Source organism: Canis lupus, chromosome 35 (genome assembly GCF_011100685.1).
Source record: "Canis lupus familiaris isolate Mischka breed German Shepherd chromosome 35, alternate assembly UU_Cfam_GSD_1.0, whole genome shotgun sequence".
In the NCBI taxonomy this organism is placed as follows: domain Eukaryota; kingdom Metazoa; phylum Chordata; class Mammalia; order Carnivora; family Canidae; genus Canis; species Canis lupus.
The window spans coordinates 3,342,096-3,362,546 of NC_049256.1; the positions used below are offsets into that span (position 1 = coordinate 3,342,096).

A 20,451-nucleotide genomic window follows, 5' to 3' on the forward strand; every position below is an offset into this window, starting at 1 on the left:
GTTTTGGAGAGACCACCTAATTAGCCTCCAGGCTGAAGCCAGAGCGCCCCATAAAGCCCCGGCCAAAGGGGACGATTATGTCAGAGTACAGGGACCGGGGCTGGACACGAATTCACGTTTCAAGTCTGGGGTCTTCTCCCTCCCACCCCTTCCTCCCTCTGCAAGCGCTAAGGAACCGTCCAGGACTGAGCCTCCCGCTGACAAATCAAGTGTTGCTTCCAATCCGAGCCCCGGGCCTTGCGAACACCCTGGAAAAGGGAGTTTCAAGTGCCCCAAGAGCCCAGCAGGCCGAGAGGCAGCTGCCTCAGGAATGGGAAGTTCCGGGCGACCCCCCACCCCAGCCCCAGGCTCGCTCTAGAAGTGGCGGGTCCTCTCCTCTGTCTGAAAGACACTATTTTTTTTGTTGTTGTTGTTGTTTTTTTAAATGTTCAAGTGATAAGGAGCTGAGCCTGCCACACACGCCAGCTCCTCTGACATCGAACAACTGAAGCGACAATGAGAATTTTTGTGCAGGGAGGAAGCCGGGATTCCAGCTGGGAAGGCAAAAGGGGCTCCCAACACGTTCTTGCAGTTAAAGATTGTCAGAAATGGGGGGGAGTGGAGGTGTTAAATGCGTCACACTACTCTTCTTCACGGGTTCCTAAGCTTGCCAGGCCCCCCCACCCTCCCGGCTTCTGGTAAAGGACCTAGTGTTGGGGTGGGGGTGGGGGGTGAGAGGGGTGTTTTCTCCAGTTGCCAAAACGCAGAACCGCGTTGCAGGCGGAGGGGGGGGGGGGCAGTCCTTCGCTTCTCTCCTTCCCTCGTCTGCACCCCGCTGCACCCCGCTGCACCCCGGCCGCCCTGCGAGTCTCGGGCGCGCAGGGCCCCCCAGAACCGGCGGCGCCCGCGCCTCTGCGCCTCTGCCCCCAGCACCTCCGTTACGCGCGCGCGGGGATGGAGCCTGAGCGGAGACGCGCGGGGTTCTCGGGCGTGTGTTTATTTGCTTCTTGTCATCACACCTGCTCGCGTCGCTGGGCCCGAAGCGTGACCCTCCTCTGAGCCGAAGCGTGCGGGGCCCGACGAGAGCGGGCGGCGAGGGGCGAGCCTTAGGGGTCGGGCCCGGCGCGGCGCTGCGGGGAGGTCTGCGGGGAGGGAGGGAGGCCCCAGCAGCGGGCCGCGGAGCCGGGCGCCCCGGGCGGCGGGGAGGGAGCCAGGTGGCCTGGAGTGGGGCGGGCGGAGCCTACCTGGGCACGGTCCGGGCGCGGCCCCGGGGCCCCCTGCCCTGTCCCTACTGGGTGGGGGTGGCGAGGAAGGCGAGGCCGGGGCGACGCTGCGGCGGCGCCTCCAGGCCCGGGGCCCAGGGAGGCCGCAGGTGGGGGGCGAGGGAAGCAGCCGGCTGCGAAGCCCGGCGGCCCGCGGGGAGGCGGAGGGCGGGCGTGGGGTGGGGTGGCGTGGGGTGGGGTGGGGCGCCCGGGGGGCCGGGCCGTGGCGCGCGGCCCGCGGGGACCCGGGAGTCCCGCCGGCGGGGAGGCGCGGGGGGCGCGCGGGGCGCGGGGGGGGGGGCGGCCGGCTGCGGGCGCGGGGCGCGCTCGGCCGGCGCGCGTGTGGCCAGCCCCGCGGTCCTCCCGCAGCTGGGCGCGGGCCGCCGGGGCTCGGCCTCCGGCTCCTCCGGAGGCGGTTCTCGCCTGCCATTGGCTGCCGCGGCCGGGGCGGGGCGGGGCTCCGCGGCCCGGAAAAAATGTAACTGCGTAAAAAAGTCCTCGCCTGGGTGACGGATGCTCAAAAGTTCAGAAGTTTTCCCCATGCTTCCTTAGGCGGCCGGCGCGCGGGAGCCTGCGGAGGAGGTGACGCGGGGCCCGGGAAGGCGGCCGGCGCGCTGCCCCCGCCCCTGGCCGAGCGGAGGGCGCGGGCTCCGGGGCGCGGGCTCCGGGGCGCAGGCTCGGCGCGGGTCGGGCGCGGGCTCCGGGCGGCGCGGGCGGGCTGGCGGCGAGGGCGCCGGCTGGCCCCGTGCTGCGCGCTCGCTCGGCGGCCGGGAGGCGCGGCCCCGGCCCGGCCCGGCCCCCGGCCCCCGGCGCCCGGCGCCCGGCGCCCAGCGCCCAGCCCGGAGCGGCGCGGCGGGAGGCGGCGGCTGCGCGGGCCGGACTCGGCGAGCGGGGGCCATGCAGGCGCGCTACTCCGTGTCCAGCCCCAACTCCCTGGGAGTGGTGCCCTACCTCGGCGGCGAGCAGAGCTACTACCGCGCGGCGGCCGCGGCGGCGGGGGGCGGCTACGGCGCCATGCCGGCCCCCATGAGCGTGTACTCGCACCCGGCGCACGCCGAGCAGTACCCGGGCGGCATGGCGCGCGCCTACGGGCCCTACCCGCCGCAGCCGCAGCCCAAGGACATGGTGAAGCCGCCCTACAGCTACATCGCGCTCATCACCATGGCCATCCAGAACGCCCCGGACAAGAAGATCACGCTCAACGGCATCTACCAGTTCATCATGGACCGCTTCCCCTTCTACCGGGACAATAAGCAGGGCTGGCAGAACAGCATCCGCCACAACCTGTCGCTCAACGAGTGCTTCGTCAAGGTGCCCCGCGACGACAAGAAGCCGGGCAAGGGCAGCTACTGGACGCTGGACCCGGACTCCTACAACATGTTCGAGAACGGCAGCTTCCTGCGGCGGCGGCGGCGCTTCAAGAAGAAGGACGCGGTCAAGGACAAGGAGGAGAAGGACCGGCTGCACCCCAAGGAGCCGCCCGCCGCGCCCGCCGCGCCCCCGCCGCCGCCGCCGCCGCCGCCCCCGCAGGCCCGCGCGCCCCCCGCGCCCCCCGCGCCCCCCGCGCCGCCCGCGCCCGAGCAGCCCGACGGCGCCGCGCCCCCGCAGCCGCCGCCCGTGCGCATCCAGGACATCAAGACCGAGAACGGTACGTGCCCCTCGCCGCCCCAGCCCCTGTCCCCGGCCGCCGTGCCCAAGATCGAGAGCCCCGACAGCAGCAGCAGCAGCCTGTCCAGCGGCGGCAGCCCCCCCGGCGGCCTGGGCTCCGCGCGCGCGCTCAGCCTGGACGGCGCGGACCCCGCGGCCCCGCCCGCGCCCCCGCAGCCCGCGCCGCCGCCGCCGCCGCACCTGGGCCAGGGCTTCAGCGTGGACAACATCATGACGTCGCTGCGGGGGTCGCCGCAGGCCGCGGCCGAGCTGGGCTCGGGCCTGCTGGCGGCGGCGGCGGCGGCCGGGGCCTCGCGCCCGGGGCTCGCGCCCGCGCTGGCGCTCGGCGCCTACTCGCCGGGCCAGGGCTCCCTGTACGGCTCCCCCTGCGGCCAGGGCGCGGGCGCGGGCGGGGGCGCGGGCGCGGGCGCGGGCGGGGGCGCGGGCGGGGGCGCGGGCGCGGGCGCGGGCGGGGGCGCGGCGGGCGCGGGGACCTACCACTGCAACCTGCAGGCCATGAGCCTGTACGCGGCGGGCGAGCGCGGCGGCCACCTGCAGGGCGCGCCGGGGGGCGCGGGCGGCCCGGCCGTGGACGACGCCCTGCCCGACTACTCGCTGCCCCCGGCCACCAGCAGCGGCGGCGCGGCCCTGAGCCACGGCGCGGGCGGCGCGCAGGACGGCGGCCACCACCCCGCGGCCCACCAGGGCCGCCTCGCCTCGTGGTACCTGAACCAGGCGGGCGGAGACCTGGGCCACCTGGCGAGCGCGGCGGCGGCGGCGGCGGCCGCGGGCTACCCGGGCCAGCAGCAGAACTTCCACTCGGTGCGGGAGATGTTCGAGTCGCAGAGACTGGGCCTCAACAACTCCCCGGTGAACGGGAACAGCAGCTGTCAGATGGCCTTCCCGTCCAGCCAGTCTCTGTACCGCACGTCCGGGGCCTTCGTCTACGACTGCAGCAAGTTCTGACGCCCCCCGCCCCCGCCCGCCCCTGCATCCACCCACCACCCCCCCTGGACCACCGCCGCCACCGCCACCGCCACCACCACCCAGCCCGGACGAACTGCGAACTGAATGAATCGAACCCCCAAAGCAGGAACAGCCGAAAGAACCACCGGCTTGCAAAATCGAAACCAAAAAAAAAAAAAAAAAAAAAAAAAAGAATCCGATTAAAAAAAAAAAAAAAGGAAAGGAAAGAAAGCCTTGAAAAACATTCACCGAACCAGCGAACAGAATCCCTCCAAAAATGCAACTCACCAGCACAAAGGAAACTGTTTTTCTGAAAAGAGTCAGAGCCACCTTCACTTGGCCTTATCTAAATAGACAAAACGGTAAACTATTTTGTACAGAGACAGCAAAAAATCATGGTTTATTAAAGGACAGTGTTACTCCAGATAACACGTAAGTTTCTTCTTGCTTTTCGGAGATCACGCGTTCCTCCTCTCTCTCTCTCTCCCTCCCTCCCTCTCCCATTCCCCTGCCCTCTCTTTCCTCCACCTCTCACCTGTAAGATATTTTATCCTATGTTGAAAGGAGGGGGGAAAGTCCCCGTATATGAAAATCGCTTTCTTTTTATTCATGGACTTGTTTTAAAATGTAAATTGCAATATAGTAATTTATTTTTAATTTGTAGTTGGATGTCGTGGACCAAACGCCAGAAAGTGTTTCCAAAACCTGACGTTAAATTGCCTGAAACTTTAAATTGTGCTTTTTTTTTTCATTATAAAAAGGGAAACTGTATTAATCTTATTCTATCATCTTTTTTTTTCTTTTTGTTGAACATATTCACTGTTTGTTTATTAATAAATTACCATTCAGTTTGAATGAGATCTATATGTCTGGATACTTTAATACAGCTTTAATTATTATAAGAAAAAAAAGAGATTTCAGATTAAAACACTAGAAATGACCTATTCTCCTCCTAAATATCTGAGAAATGGAGAAACCCTCTGACTATAACTTGTCAAATTTCACCTAAAAGTCTCTTTTTTGTTTAGATTTGTTTTTCCTGCAACGTCTTCTGCAAAATGTACTCTATAGTCAGCTTGCTTTGTGGCTAGTCAGAAGATATTTTCCTAAACAGGTCTGAGTTGGCATATATACAAATATATATATATATTTTTTCAGTAAGGACAGAACATGATCTGGAAATTTTAAGCCCATGAATCGGCAGTGGTGTTACCACAGTGATACCTGTGTGTAGAGATATGTGAATGTGCCTCCAGATATACACAGAGGAATATTTGGCTTCTGTATCACATAAAAAATTGTGATGTCTGTTCTACATCCCCGTGAGCCAAATGCTGGGTAGATATTTCTCCTACTAATTTCACTCCTTTGTAAGAGAAAAAATAAAGCAGTTCTTTTTTTTTAAAAAAAATGTATGTATATAACTCATCCACATTTACAATCCTTCGTGTGTTACATAGAAGGGTTGGTTTAAAAAAATATATATATATATATATACTGTGGGTTGGAAAGGGATATTTAATCTTTGGGAAACTATTTTAGAAGATATGTTTGTAGAACAATTATTATTATTATTTTTTCTTTTGGAAAAGATTTAAAGCAATAAGGAGAGAAGAGCAGAACATTTTAGTCTAGGGTGGTTTCTTTTCGATCCATTTTTTTTTCTTGTTAATTTACAGTTAAACGTAGGGGGCGATCCAGATTGGCCCTCCCCCTTTGTAAATAACCCAGGAAATGTAATAAATTCATTATCTTAGGGCGATCTGCCCTGTCAATCAGACTTTGGAGAGATGGCGATTTGATTACAGCCGATCAGGGCCTTACAGTTTGTTTTCGAGATAATACAGTTTCCTGCTATCTGCCGCTCCTATCTAGAGGCAACACTTAGCAGTAATTGCTATTGCTTGTTGTCAAAATCTGATCATTGTTAAAGGATTGCTGCAAATAAATACACTCTAATTTCAGTCAAACCCTGCTCTCCGTGGCCTCTGATTTGCTCGGGAAGGTCGCAGCGGCCAGGGCGCCCCAGGGCGCGGCGGTCCCCGGGCAGGGAGGCCGGCAGGGACTCGCCCGACTGCTCGCTCGGGCTCCGCCGGCTGTCGCGGCCCGCGGCCCGGGGCGGCCTCGGTGACCCCCGCGGGGTGGGCGCACCCCGGGGCCCTGGCTTGCCTAGGCCCGGCCGGGAAGGGCCGCAGGTGGACCCGCCCCAGGCCGCGCGGCTCCGGCAGCCCCGGCCCCGGCCTCCCCGCGCCGGCCCGCTGCGCGGTCGGGACCGGGGCTTGGCGAGTGTAGACGCGCGGCCCACCCGGCTCTGCAGCCGGCGCCGGCCTCGGGACGCGGCTCCCGGACGGGGGGCAGCTAATGAGCTGTAATTGCCGCGTGCGTGTTTGCAGCTCCCGCCCCCCGACATCAGCCTGGGGGGGCCGGAGGGAGGCCGCCTGGAGGGATGGAGCCGGCACCCGGGGCAGGGCCGCCGAGCAGCAGGGCCGCCTGGCTCCAGGCCCCAGGTCCCAGGCCCCGGCCGCCGCTTGCTGCTGCGGTGCCCCGCCGGGGGGGGGGGGGGGGGGGGGGGGAGGTCGCGGGCGCCCGCTGCTCTCGGGTGGGCCTCGGGGCGGTGGGCGGCTGCGATGGAGGCCGCGGGCGCTGTGCGAGCGGCGTGCGCCCCGCCTGCCCCGGGGCCTGGCGGCCTGGCTCCCGAGAGGGGACCGGCGCGCAGCGGGGCCGGCGACCTGGGTCGAGGAGGCCGGGCAGAGTGGAGGGATGGGCTGCGGTGCCGCCGGGCAGGCGACCTGGGCCGCGGGCAACCTGGGTCGAGGTGGAGGCGACCTGGGCTGCAGGCGACCTGGGTGGAAGAGGCCGGGCCAAGCGGAGAGATGGGCTGCGGTGCAGCCGAGCAGGCAACCTGGGCCGCAGGCGACCTAGGTCAAGGAGGCCGGGCCCCAGCGCAGGGGTGGGCTGTGCGCAGCGGGGCCGGCGACCTGGGCCACCAGCGACCTGGGTCGAGGAGGCCAGGCCCGAGCGGAGGGATGGGCTGCAGCGCAGCCGGGCAGGCGATCTGGGCAGCGGGCGACCTGGGTCAAGGAGGCCTGGCCCGAGTGGCCTCTGCCCCCATGGCCTATGCTCGCGGCCTGCGCTGCATCGGGCTGGCAGGGGGCGACCGTGGCTGGGGGCCTGCAGCACAGAACCCGCTCGCCTGGGCCCCGACCGTCCCTGAGCGCACCTCGGGCACCCACGCTCTTCCTCCCTGGGAACCCGCGCTCCTGGGGCTGCAGAGGGCACCGCCGTGAGCGCGCTGCCCCAGCTTCCGCGGCCTGCAAACAGCCCTCCTAAGCTCCCAGGAGTGTTTACACACTTGCCCGGGGCACCCGCTTCTTAGCCATCACTTTTGCCCTCCTCGGTTGCAAGGTCTGAAAATCAAGCGTGGAGGACGTAGTGTCTGGGAAGGTGTTTGTGTTACACGTACACAGTTATTTCTACCCGAGCTGCCGAAGCGATAGTGCAGGAGCTGTGTTTGAGTGCAGGGTCAGCAGTTCTGTTCATGATTCTGATTTTTGAAACCATAGAGGTAAATGTTTTCTACTCCCAATACAAGTGCTTTTGGACTCGCATCCAATTTAAGAAAAAAAAAAAAAAAACAACTACCGCTGACCTTATTGAATGTGGGACAAGTACTTATGCCGTAGTGGTCTGCACGTTTGATTTGTACTTTTTCAGCAACGAGGGTATTTTCTTTTTCCTGTAAGATAGTCTAAGAGAGACGTTTTGGTATCTTAACCAACAGACAGGACATTTTGAAATTAGCCTTGGACACAAGGCAGGATCTAGTGGTCGGGATTTGGCTAATTTTGAAATGAGCCTCTGTGGAAAGCTTTAGGATAGTAAGTAGTTTGTGCTTTATGTAGCATGGGTGCATTTATTTGCTTAGCAATTTATACAGTGAGCGAGTAGATGCCAGCATGTTACATGCCATATAAAAACTAGCATTTTGGCATATTGTACGCGTGGTCGGAACGCGTGCTGTTTTCCAGGGCTATGTAGTTAGCAGGGCTTTCTTCACCAGGCTGCATGCAAACAAGCATGCATTTTACAATTTATCATTCCACGCAGTTTGTGTCATTAATAATCGATGTTTGCAGAGGAATAAGGCTCGATTGTGCTGGTGGTCTGTAAGCTCTTGGCTATTTCCTGCGGGGGTCAGAAACAGGGGTCAGGAAACAAGAGTGCCTTATAGCCCCATCAGGCTCCCCTGAACTTCTATAGGTAAAGAAGAGACATAGGACCTTTGCTCTCCCACCCTGTTCCCTAGGGAGGGGGTGTCATATTTAAGGTGGAGGGCTTTTAGTTTTGTCCTTCATGGTGCAAAATTCCAAGAGAGGCCCTGAATCCTCTGCAGGTCCAGGCTGCCTGGCCGGGCTGCCCAGGAGGGGGACAGGTCCCGGGCACCCGTATCGGTGTTGTCCCCCAGTGGCCCTGGACACAAGGTGGTGGGAGCAACAGTTTCTTTCTCTCCTCAGCTCCCATCTTACAGCTCCTAGAGAGAGGCCCCCTTTGCTTCTGAGCCTAGTTCTCACTCCCGGATCCCGCCTGCTGTCCCAGAGCCTTCTCTTTAGACTCCTCTCCCCTCCTTGCGGAATGGGTTCACGAAGCCATTAGCTCTTCCCATCGGGTCATAAACAAATGTCCCCTTAAGGGCAAGATTGATAGTGGCCGTGTCATAAAGCTGGCCAGGCAGGTTAGACTCTGTGGGACATTCTTTAGCTAAGTAGGGAATTTAGAGGGAGGCCGGGAGACTCTGTCATAGTCCTCACCCCATCGAGTTGTGGGGTGTGGGGGAGCAGAGAGCGGAGAAGCCGGTAAGCTTATGAGAGAGAGAGAGAGACCAACAAGCAAGACCTAGTTTGTTCAGACAGTGGTCACGATGGCACACACCAAAAAAAAAAAAAAAAAAAAAACCTGCTGAGATTTGCTATGGGGCCCTAGATGTCAGCTTCAGACACCCCACTTTTCTGAAAGCCTCTATTTCAAATTCCAAGGAGGCTAAGAGGTTCCTTGAAATAAGCTTTCATCAGTGGCATTTTCACTGGCACCTAAACAGAAAGTCTTCCTTCACGATTTGGGCTCGACATTCGCAGCTGGACTTTTGTGACCTGATACCTCCTTTACTCTGTCCCTTTTTGAGTGTGATTCCAATACATAACCGATGAGTTCTATGTGTCTTTGTATCTTTATCCCCGTCCCTCTCCTTGTCACTCCCCGCCCCAGGCCCTTTCAAAAGACCCTGGGCCCCCAAGTCTCTCCCGGATGTCTCCCAGCTTGAGCTACCTACCCGGTGGCAAGTACGCTCTGGCTCCGAGCTCTCCTCTCCGGGTGATGGGCCACATGGGGTCCTGACCCGGAGCTTACGCTCAGCCCTCTGACCCAGCTGGGGCCACATGTGAACAGGACTGGCAACCTCCAGGTCCGAGTCCAGTTGGAAAAGGAGCGATACTTCATGAAATGGATTCCAGCTCTAAAATCCATTCAGGAGAATGAAAGCCCCTTCTCCACGACGTTCTCAACGTGATTAGGAGTGGAAAATTGAGCAAAATGTACCATGTCCGCCTTATTGGAAACCAAAATATGGTGCAGAGACCATAAGGCCTGACTTCAGACCTTTGTTGTGCTCCTTTCCCATCTTACCGTGGCTCCAGAAAAACCCTCTGTTTTATATTATTTTTTTTGTTGTTTACTTGATTTTTTCCCTCACTGATTTTAAATTTGCGGCATATTGAGCGTATTATAGGAGATGCAGTAGGATCTGGAATTTCCTTGCATATAGGCCTGAGTCTGCCTTGAAGACTGGAGAGAGGGGTGGAGCAGTTGGGAGACTGCCTGAGAGGAGAGGCTGGTCTGAGGGACCCTCACAGAGGGCCTGACATTGCTCCCGCTCAGAGTCTACCCACCTGCGGTCTGGCCGTGACTCCGAGGTGTGCTTCCACAGGCCTCTTTGCTCTTCCAGGTGGCGTCTCCCTCCATTCTCCCAGAGGCCATCTTCTTTCTTCACTGGTCTGCCCTCGGCTTCCTCCAAGCCCACTGGTCAGCACTGCTGGTCATTTGTACTAAACTGCCCATCTTCTTCCCGTAGCGGGCCCTGTTCCCAAGGAGACTGGGTGGGCTGCTCATTTGCCCCCTAAGTCAACACAGCTTGATGCTACTTGGGTGGGCATGGAAGTGCAATTTGTGAGCCCAGGGAGCGAGCAGTGGGCTGGCAGCCAGGGCCAGGTGGTGGGGCCTCCGGGTTGACCTGGGTGGTGGGACCCCAGGCAGGGCCTAGGGACAGTGCTTGGAGGCGTCTCAGAACCCGAGGCTCGGGAATGAGGGGGTCTGAGGTAGGGCTTGAAGGCTGACTTAGGCTGAGAGAGGAGAGAGGCAGAGACAGATGGAAGGACAGAGAGGGGGGAGAGGGAGAGAATAAGACAGGGAAGAAAGGCACCCCCCCATTGCCTACCCTGGGGAAAAAGCAGGAAAACCAACACATTTAGCGCCATTAACTCTCAAGGCCTCTGAATTTCCTTCAGTGTATAAAGCAGGTCATTGGTCCCGGTCTTGTTAACGGTACAGACGTGCGGAACACCAGAGTCGGGGAGCACGTGTTTAGGGCAACAGGATTCCCAACAGCCTGCCCTTGGGGGGAAACGGGAACTGTCCTCCGAGCTGAGCAAACTCTGCGTCCTGCAAGGTGCTGGGGGGGGGGGGGGTCGCCGAGAGCAGCGTTGTGCGCCCTCGTTCCCCCACGTCGGGCTGTGTGCCCCTGGGTCCCCACGTCGGGCTGTGCGCCCCCGGTCCCCCACGTCGGACTGTGCGCCCCCAGGTCCTCACGTCGGGCTGTGCGCCCCCAGGTCCCCACATCGGGCTGTGCGCCCTGGGCCCCCCACGTCGGACTGTGCGCCCTGGGCCCCCCACGTCGGACTGTGCGCCCCTGGGTCCTCACGTCGGACTGTGCGCCCTGGGCCCCCCACGTCGGACTGTGCGCCCTGGGCCCCCCACGTCGGACTGTGCGCCCCTGGGTCCTCACGTCGGACTGTGCGCCCTGGGCCCCCCACGTCGGACTGTGCGCCCTGGGTCCTCACGTCGGGCTGTGCGCCCTGGGTCCCCCACGTCGTCGGGCTCGCTCCGCGCAGGGTCCCACCCCCGCCAGCAGAGGGGCCTCCAAGCCGTCCCCCAGCGGCCTGCTGAAGCCCTCGCGGCCTGGACGCCGCTCACGTCAAGGCCCGAGGAGTGCGGCGGGCGGCCCGGGTGGCAGGCGCGGGGAGAGCCTGGAGCGGGGCTGGGCGGAGGCGCCGTGGTCCCCACCGCCGAGGGCGCCCCGGGAGCTGGAGGCCGACGCCCCAGGCAGCCCCTCGGTCCGAGTCCGCGGGCCCAGCTCTGCGCGGCGGGGCCTCCCGCCGTGGGCTCAGCCCGGGAAGGGACTGGGGGAAGTGGCACAACAGGAAGGCCTCGCCAGCAGGCCCTTCCCAGGCGGCTTCCTCGCCATAAAAAGCCAGACTGCAGCCGGGGTCCTGACCCCTTCCAAATATACATTCCCTTGCCCGCGGCCGGCACTGCGGCCCCGGCCAGGCCTGGGCGGCCTCCTCCGGGCGGGCCCGCGCCCCGCGCTCAGGCTGGCGGGGCCCACCTCCGCCGCCTCGGGGCTCCCCCCCCCCCCCCCGCCTGCCCTCGCGCTCCGGGTCGGGGTCTGCGGGCCTCGAGGGTCGGCAGCGGGGCGGGGGGGGGGGCGCGAGGCCGCGGGACACGTGCGCGGGGGGGGGCGGTGCGCGCCGTCGGGTCCCCCCATCCCAGGCCGCGCCCCGCCGCAGCCTGCAGGGCCGGGGTCCCGCCTGGGCCTGAGCCTGGGCCTCGGGCCTCCAGCACCCTGCGTGCCGAGCGACCCGGGTGCGCACACGGAGGGCGCCGCGGCCCCGACTTCGGAGATCAAAGGGGCGGTCGAGACGGGGCGTCCGCTGGGTGCAGCCCTGACCCCGGAGGAAGGGCGGGAGCCGGGAGCAGGCGGCGGCCCGGGGTCAGGCCGCGGTCGGCCTCGCAGCGCAGACGCTGGGCCGAGGAAACGGGGGGAGGGGGGGGGGCTGTGCGGTGGCCGAGGCCTCGGAGAGGTCCCTGCGGATGAGCGCTGGGGGGGCGCAGGTGGGGCCCGGGGAGCCACAGCCCCGACGGCGCGGTCCCCGGAGACGTGCTGGGCGCCCCGGGGCTGGGGGCGCTGGGGGGGACCTGGGGGCGCTGGGGGCGCTCAGGGGGCGCTGGGGGGGTTGGGGTGCCCTGGGGGAGCCCTGGGGGCGGTGGGGCCCGCGCGGGCCGGGGCAGGGCGGCTGCGCCCCCTCGTCGCCCCCAGGGAGTCGGGCCGAAGCTCGGCACCAGCATTCAGCGAAGCCCCGACTGGGGGGGCTGTAGGGTCACGGCGGGCCCGCGGGGACGCGCACGCGCACACGGCCGGTTTGTAAAACCCGGGTGAGCGCCCCCGGCCCTCCTGCCCCCGCCCTCGCGTCCGCTCCCGGCCCTCCCCCTCCCTCTTCCCCTCCCGTCCCCCCTGCCCCCTCCCCTCCGTCTCTCGTCCCCCTTCCCTTCCCCTCCCCTCCCCTGCCCCCTCCCCTCCCGTCCCCCTGTCCCCGATCCCCTCTCCCCTCCCATCCCCGTCCTCTCCGGTCCCCCCTCCCCTCCCCTCCTGTCCCCCTGTCCCCATCCCCTCTCCCCTCCCATCCCCGTCCTCTCCCGTCCCCCCTCCCCTCCCCTCCCGTCCCCCTGTCCCCCATCCCCTCTCCCCTCCCATCCCGTGCCCCCTCCCCCCTCCCCTCCCCTCTGTCCACCCCCCCCCCGCCCCCCACCGTGCACACCCGGGCGGGCGGCGGAGGCTGCAGCGCGGGGTGTGGGAACCGGCCGACCCGGGGGCGTCGGTGGCGTCGGTCGGGAGCCAGGTTCCGGGCAGGACCCGCTGAGCTCCAGCCCCCCAGGTGCCCGGGCCGCCGCCACGCCTTCCCCGGGGCTTGGGAAGCTCCCGCAGACATAAGGTCCCGGCGCGTGCAAGGCTCACCCGGATGCGAAGGCACAGGCTGGCCCCGCCGGGAGCCCTGCGCCGGGCAGCTGTCCCTCGGCCGAGCGGGCGTCGCTGGGCCCAGCGGCGGGTGCGGGCGCGGGTGCGGGTGCGGGGGCCGCTCCGAGACCCGAGGGGCCCGAAATGCGGTCTCGGTCCGTTCCCTCCGCGGCCCCGCAGCGCTCGCGCCCCAGGCCGGGGCCGCTGCCCTCCCGCCGCAGGCAGCTGTCGGGGCCGGTCCTGGGGCCTGAGGGGCAGGTGCGGCCGCGGCGCGCAGGTCCCCGGCACCCCTGTCCCCAGCACCCCTGTCCCCGGGCCCAGGGCTGGGAGCGCTGCCGCGCTGCTGGGCGCTGAAAGCACTTTGGCTTTCTCAGTTTTCCCTGAAACGTGTATGTCAAGGTGGAAGACCTTTCCCCGAGCTTGAGCTGAACAGCCAAAGCTGGGAGAGCAGGAAAAAGGGAGGACGAAGTTGCCTGAAATTCAGATTTAAGATGGAAGAGGCTGTGACAACTGGAGGGAAGTCCACGTGAACCGCAGAGCAGAGAACAGAGATATGCAAACAAATATGTTCTTTTCCACCTTTTATTTATTATTTTTATTTATTTATTTATTATTATTATTTTGACTTTTCACCTTTTAAACCGTGGGAGACCAGGAAGCCGACTGAGCCAACCCCTTCCCCCCACGTGAGGCTTCAGGAATAGAGAGAAGGCTGCGTGCGACCCAAAATACTCGTGTCCTTCAAAAACTGCTGCTCCAGGCCACTTTGAGAAGAAGAATGTAACATCCTAACTGCACGGCAGTCCCATTAAACCCCTGCCCAGAATCCCTCCTGATCCTAAGGAGCTTGTTATGGCTTGGGGCTAAGGAGCCTCAAAACACTGAATTACACGGGGCCACTGCAAGCCTGCAGGGCCTTTGAATGGCCTTGAGGCCTGCGTGTGGGGCGAGGGGAAGGTTCGGGGGTCAGGGGAGAAGAGGAGGTGCCTGTCCACCAGGGTCAAGGCTAATGTGTTGATTTGTGAGATTTGTGAGAGGACGTGTGTGGCCCTGTGCCGCTGATAGCAGGTTTGTGAGTTGTGTTTTTGAGTGTTTGTGAGTGAATGTGTTTGCGAGACTCCTGTGTGTGACAGTGCGTGAGCTGGCATGTTGTGTGTATCTGTGTGTGTGTGTGTGTGTGTGTGCATGGGAGTGTTTGGCTGTGTGGCAACGTGTGCGATCATGCATTGGTGAGTGTGTGTGTGCGCGTGTGCCCACCGGCCCTCTCCATCCCGGAGCCCGGCCTTCCGGGGCCATCTGTTTCCACTTAGCAGCATCCCGATGGGGAGAAGGCCCGTCCTGGGGCCGCCCCGGAGCGCGCCGCCCGGTTCTGCTGCGTGGAAGGCGGAGGCGGGCGCCCTGGCCAGCGGGCCCTGCACCGCCGGGCAGCCACACAAAGAGCCCTCTTTCCTGCCGCCAGCCGCCCAGCCGGGCCCTCCTGGATCATAAACCTGCCGGCGAAGACATTCAGAAATAGTTCACCCGCGTTCCCGCGAGCATGTGCGAAGGCTGGAATTCCATTTGCTATAAAGTTTTATTTTATTTTCCTTGGAGGGGGAGTGAGGGGGAAAAGAAGAGTTCTGACCTAATTTATTCTAGGGCAGAATCTTGTATTTCATGCAGAAGTATACACCTGTACACAAAGCTCTGCGTGCCGCTCGTGGGCTCCACACGGGCGTCCACCTGCCGGGGTTCACTCAGCGCAGCCCCGGGCCGGGCTCAGGAGCGTGTGTGCCCGTGGGCAGGGCCGGTCTGCCTCCCGGACGCATCGGTGGAAATGGATCCAGTGACCTGAGGCCCAGCTTACACCTCTTCATTGTAATTTTTAATCAACACTGATGTAGTTCAAGTGCGCAGTGTCCGAGATATATTAGGCACTTAATATAAATTGGTTGACTACATTAAAGTCAGATTTAAAATGTGATCTAGTCCTGAGAGGTGCTTGGAGTTGGTGTTGTGCGAGGAATCCGAGCCCATGAGGAAAGGCCTGGGCTCAGAGACCTCCGGGTAACTCGGGGGCTTTGGGTGGAATGTTCTAACAACACTTACCTCCAGGTTTCTCCTTCTGTCCCCCACCCCACCCCATTCCTCAAGACTTCTTCCGAGGGGTGGGAGCCCCGCGGGATCTAATTACAGTGGAGGGGGGGGGGCTGCCTCCTTCCTTCGGGACCTGGGTTCCCTTCCGCTGCAGGGAGCGGCCCATTGTCACCAGAAGGGGGGATGGAAAGGTCGGGCAGGGACCCGGGACAGGGACGGGGCGGGCCCAGCAGGGCTGCCACCTGCAGGGGCTGGGGGGGGGGGGGCTCGGGGTGTCTTGCTGGAGCCCCCGTAGCGGCTTCCATCCCTCAGGGAACACACGGACATCCACTTAGTGCCAGTTCATAGAAAGACCATTTTTAATAAGAAAAGAGAAAAACAATTTGAAAGGCCCCGATTTCCGTGGTCAAAGGACATAATCTGAAGTACAGGGGAGTGCGGTGCTGACACCTGGCTGATCCCCCGCGGCGGGGGAGGCGTCGCCGAGGCCTGCGGGTCCGCCCGCCTGCTGCGAAGGGCGAAGGGCGCTCCGGGCTCGGGTCGCGGCCTCGGGTCGCGGCGGGCCTCAGGCGTTCGGGTTGGTTCTCATGAGCTCCACGTCCGCATCCACCATCTCCCGGACCAGCTCCTGGACCCGGCGGGGGGGTGGGGGGGTGAGGGAGGAGCTCGGGGCTCTCGGGCGGCAGCCCCGCCCCGGCCGCCCCGCGCCCTCCGGCGGGGGCACCCTGGGCACCCCCTTCCTCCCCGGCACCCCGGGCACCCCCTTACCCCCGGCACCCCGGGCATCCCCTTCCTCCCCGGGCACCCCGGGCATCCCCTTCCCCGCCCCCCCGGCACCCCCTTCCCTCCGGCACCTCGGACACCCCCTTCCCCCCCCCCGCATCCCCCCGTCCCCCCCCCCCCCCCGCATCCCCCCGCATCCCCCCGTCCCCCCCCCCCCCCTCGGGCGGCCCCAGCCGGAGGGCAGGCACTCACATCAAAGGCGACCCGGGGCTTCCAGCTCAGCTTCTGTTTCGCTTTGGAGCAGTCGCCCTGCAGAAAGTCCTGCGGGGAGGGGCGGCGCTGGGCGGGCGGCGCAGGGCGCAGGGCGAGGGCGGAGGGCTCCCGGCCCCTCCCGTCGGCCGCCGCGCCCCGGGTGGGGACCTGACAGCCCCGCGGCGAGTGCCGGGGACCCGGGGCCGCTGTGGCCACTGCTCCGAATCCCTGCGCTCCTCTCCTCGGCGGGGCAGGAGCGGACACCCCGCCGCCCCCACCCCCGGCCCTCCCGCCGCTCCCCTCCCGGGGCGGGGCGCACCGCCGAGGACCCCGGCGGGACCCCAGTGCCCGCCCCCTGCCCCCCACACCAGTGCACCCCCGACCCCAGTGCCCCCTCCCCCCAGACCCCAGTGCCCCGCCCCCTCCCCCCTCCGACCCCAGTGCCTCTGCCCCTTCCCTCCCGGACACAAGTGCCCCCCCACCCCGACCCCAGTGCCCGCGCCCGCAGCGGGCGCTGGTGCCCCTCATCCAGGCGACTTGGGGGGGGCCTCGAGCTCTGGGACCCGAGGGCTCGCACGGGGGAGGGGGCAGCACACCCACAGGCACGTAAAAGGAAACCGAAGCTCACGGCCACCGCCGGGAGGACGGACAGGCCTGTGCTCCCCCATCCGCTCCCCTCCCCCCCAGCAAGGTGTTGGCAGGCGGAGCCGGGCTCCCGCGCAGGAAGGCCCAGCCGCCACCTGCCCCCGCGGGCCTCCACCCTCCTCACCCACCGAGGTGTCCGCGTCTACATGCACTACCGACCACGGGGTGGCCCCGGGCCTCGCCCTGCAGCTGCTTGGGGCAGCGCCGGCCCTTCCGGAGGCCTCCCCGGAGGGCGACTGCCTGCAGGACTGGCCGCAGGACAGGGTGCGATCCTGCTCGGCGCCCTCACCACCGCCTCTTAGTACAGGTCTCTGCAGACCACCGAGGAGAAAACCAAGATGAGAATTCCAGGATGATTCGGAAACAGAAAGGGAGGGAGGAAGAGAGGAGGAAAAGAGACCATTCTGGGGGGAGATGGGCATCGAGCTCCGCGGGTGCAAATGCTTTCATCCAAGGGTGCACAAGGCGGGTCCTGAACCCGGAAGAATGGGAGGCAGCCTGACGGGGAGCCTCAACCACAGTAAACACCCCCCGGAGAAGGTTCCCGGCTACACACAATGTTAGAGCCACCTGAACCAGCTGCATGGGGTGAAGGCAACAGATGGGTGATGCACCTGCTGCAGCAAGCCCCCCCCAGGGATTTCTGTCGGAGTCCCCGAAGGGTAGCGGGGCAGGGGACTCAGGCTGACAGGGGCACAGGGGCTGGGCAGGGCCCTGGTCACGGCTAAGACCTCCCCATCCAAGGCTGTCGGGACGCTCTTGTGGATGAGAGCACAGCAGTCCGGCTTTGCGGAGCATCACCTGTGAGGCTGCAGCCCCCTGGGCCAGAGTAGGCCCCCCCCCCCCCGGGCCAGAGCAGCCCCCCCACCCCTCTGGCACAAGGTCAGCAGTAGCCTCGCCTGACAGCCCTTCCTCTCATCACCAGGCATTTTATCATCTCACATCGTCACAAGTTTGAAAAAGCCCAAGTACTATGGGAAGGTGTTTCGAGACAGCCACACCCCGTGGATTCATGTGACTTTTATTACAGTATATTGTTATAATTATTCTATTTTATGATTCATTATTAATTTCTTATGTGCCCAATTTAGAGATTAAACTTTATCACAGGCGCGCAGGTAGAGGAAGAAACAGTGTATATGGGGTTTGGTTGGGCGTCCAGCTCTGGGCGGGTCAGGCATCCAGGGGCCATGGGGCTGGGAATGGACGCCCCTGGGGTGAGGGGGGCTCCTTACTGTGCCTTTGGGCCCCTTCTCTGACAGAGTAAGCTCAACAGCCCTCATTCTCCATCAGCCATCATTACTTTTTAGGCTTGAACAACTCAAACTCCCAAAGGCTTTGCATCTCACAATACGCCGAGGTACTGATTTCCTCTCCCGAGTGTTGATAATAGTAAAACTAAAGTTATTTCTGCTGCTCCTGACAGTCCATATACAGATTTTTCAGGAAAGGTAGGATACAGAAGTTAATAATGAGCAATTCAACACCGCATGGAGCTGGAAATACAAGTGGAAAAACAAATTAAATTCTCTTTCCTCTCCCTAAATAAACTTGTATGTACTTCCACAATACTTCTCTATTTTACTCTAAGCGTCACACAAAGATGGTCATTCTTTTCCCCCCGAGAGCTGTGAAACGTGGTGTCATGAAGCAACACCGCCCTCCCTCGATTCTATAGCCGTTGCGTAGCTCCAAGTAACGTGGTCAGTGTTTAATCACGCAGCACTTGCTGTAAATCAACCAGCACTGCATAGGATGCAATTCATGGCTCTGACCTTATGGTTAGCAAAACCCTAAAACCCAGTTTGGCTTCAAATGATCTCAGTAGGCTTGGGAAAGGGAGCTTTGTATTGTAATTATGTTTCCTGTATTTTCCTACAAGTAGCTCATAATATAAAAACAACTAGGGAACTACAATTAAGGAGAAAGAAAACTGGCTCTCCAAAGCTCAGACACAGACATCGCTACCATACGCCGTAAAAGTATTTCATTGAAACCAGAGACGCACCCTGTTCAACTTCCCAATTTAGTTTTGAGCCCAACTCCTCCGTTCCAGCCTAGCAGCTAACTTTAACCTTCTGCCAAGGCTCTGTCTCCCTGAAATTTAATTAGACCAAGAGCCCTTGTGAAGGAAAAGGATGAGGTTCCACCAGAACCAAGCAGCAGCTCTCTGCGCCAGCTGCCGGGAGCTAGCATCGAGACTTGTCCTGTGCCTCCCTCAACGTGGGGCGTCCGGCTTGTCCCACACCTCCCCTTCCCTGAAGGACCTTCTAACTTCCTTCTGTTGTGTCCTTTCGAGAGAAGAGGCAGCAAATGGTTGAGGCCGCAGGGTTTGGGGCACAGGGTGCACTTGGAGGGTGGCGTGGGGACGGTGTGGCACGGGAGCGCCGGTGGCTCTGGAATGACAGCGCAGACCTAGAACGCAGGGCCGCCTCCTTATGGAAGCTTCAAGAAGCTTCTTCGGCACGTGAAGAGAGAAGGGGCCCTGGAAGCTTGATCCCTACCTGGACGGACGTCAGCAACTAGCTGCTCTGCTCGCAGGACTGTGTGGAGCAATGGGGTGGCGGGGGTCAGATGAGGTCACAATATAGTTTCCTTTTACATTTCACAAACCTTCTCCACGAGGGCGTGATCAGCTCCTCGGGACGAGAGAGAATGATTCATCTATTTTTGTTCTTTGCTTCATTTTTGACAGTTCAGTTCCTTCTTTATTTATAGGCTTAGAGTCGTAGGATGACAACAGGGGCAAGAGCTGATTAAAGAGAAGATTTTATGTACAGTTTCCAAGATGGACTTTGTGCGCTGGGTGGTCTGGAGCTTTTCTTTAAAAAAAGAGACAATAAAGCTCTGGGAAAAATTTAAAGCATTTCTATGTGAATATGACATTTCCTGAACTCTGGCTTCTGGTGTCTTCAGTGTTTCCATTGCTGTTCCTTAGGTGAGCTATACAGTTTCAACATGTGATTTATTATTGTCAAATTCAATTAGGTTTAGCTGAGCATTTTACAGCAGCACAACAGCGTGAGCGAGGAGGAAACGTGCATGTCCAGATGCCTGGAGCCCCCTGTCTTTCTCTGGGGCTCCCTGATGACCGCTGCCTCACAGACCTTCAGGAGCTGTCCTCGGCCCGCGGCTGTCGAGGCATAAACCCTACAGGCCCAATGCCAATGGCCCGGGTTGCAAACAGCAGCACGGTAGGAGGGCATGTTTTGCTGCAGCAATTTTTCAGGCTTTCCTGGCTTATGTTCTTGTTATAGTGAACTGATAAAGGGCCAGACCAAATCCTGGAAAAGTCATTAAGCCAGTTCCTGAGCCCACAGTAGTTAACATAAAATCCAGAAAAGGAGACACCATGCTGTGCTATTATCTTCTACTCAAACTACAGTCCCCTTTCCTCAGATCTCCTGGGTGCCTTTTTATCTCCATCAAGATAACGACACATCTTTAAATTACACCGGTTAGTTTTCTTTCCTCCCTTCACCCCCCCCCCCCGCCCCCCAGCCTTTTTTTTAATTTTGAGGGTTGTTTAACACATTAGATGCCTTTGACACCCACCCACTTTCCCTAAAATCACTGTGGGGACTGCTCTTAAATAGACTGATGGCATAGGATAACTTCTCAAAGTTCATGGAGTCATGCTCTCTGTCTCCCCTTTTCACTGCGGTTGTGTTGGGGAAATTTTAATATTTATTTCAAATTATGTGTTGGATACGATGTTTCTCAACAGGTCAGCCTGTGAGGTTTGCAAAGCACATCTGTTTAGGTGGAGAAACATTTTGAAAGCGTGAGCTCTTTTGGCAGGATGTTGTTAAATTTCTAATGTGCATATTGAAATAAATT

General features: G+C 61.4%; 2 protein-coding genes across 3 annotated transcripts in view; one reads left to right on the forward strand and one right to left on the reverse strand.

Moving 5' to 3' along the window:
• Positions 1-2,095: 2,095 nt before the first annotated feature.
• Positions 2,096-5,824, forward strand: FOXC1 (forkhead box C1). Its single transcript, XM_038583957.1, has one exon. It carries the CDS (start codon positions 2,139-2,141, stop codon positions 3,852-3,854), a length of 1,716 nt encoding a protein of 571 aa, XP_038439885.1. The 5' UTR covers positions 2,096-2,138; the 3' UTR covers positions 3,855-5,824.
• Positions 5,825-15,326: 9,502 nt separating this feature from the next.
• GMDS (GDP-mannose 4,6-dehydratase) overlaps positions 15,327-20,451 on the reverse strand; it is a 574,940-nt gene continuing 569,815 nt past the window's right edge. For both annotated transcript variants that reach the window (XM_038584010.1, XM_038584011.1), the window contains exons 10-11: positions 15,967-16,035; positions 15,327-15,619 (exon numbers count right to left, since the gene is read on the reverse strand). In XM_038584010.1, the coding sequence (XP_038439938.1) occupies positions 15,557-15,619; positions 15,967-16,035 (132 nt within the window). In that variant the 3' untranslated portion in view covers positions 15,327-15,556. The remainder of the gene's footprint in view (positions 15,620-15,966; positions 16,036-20,451) is intronic.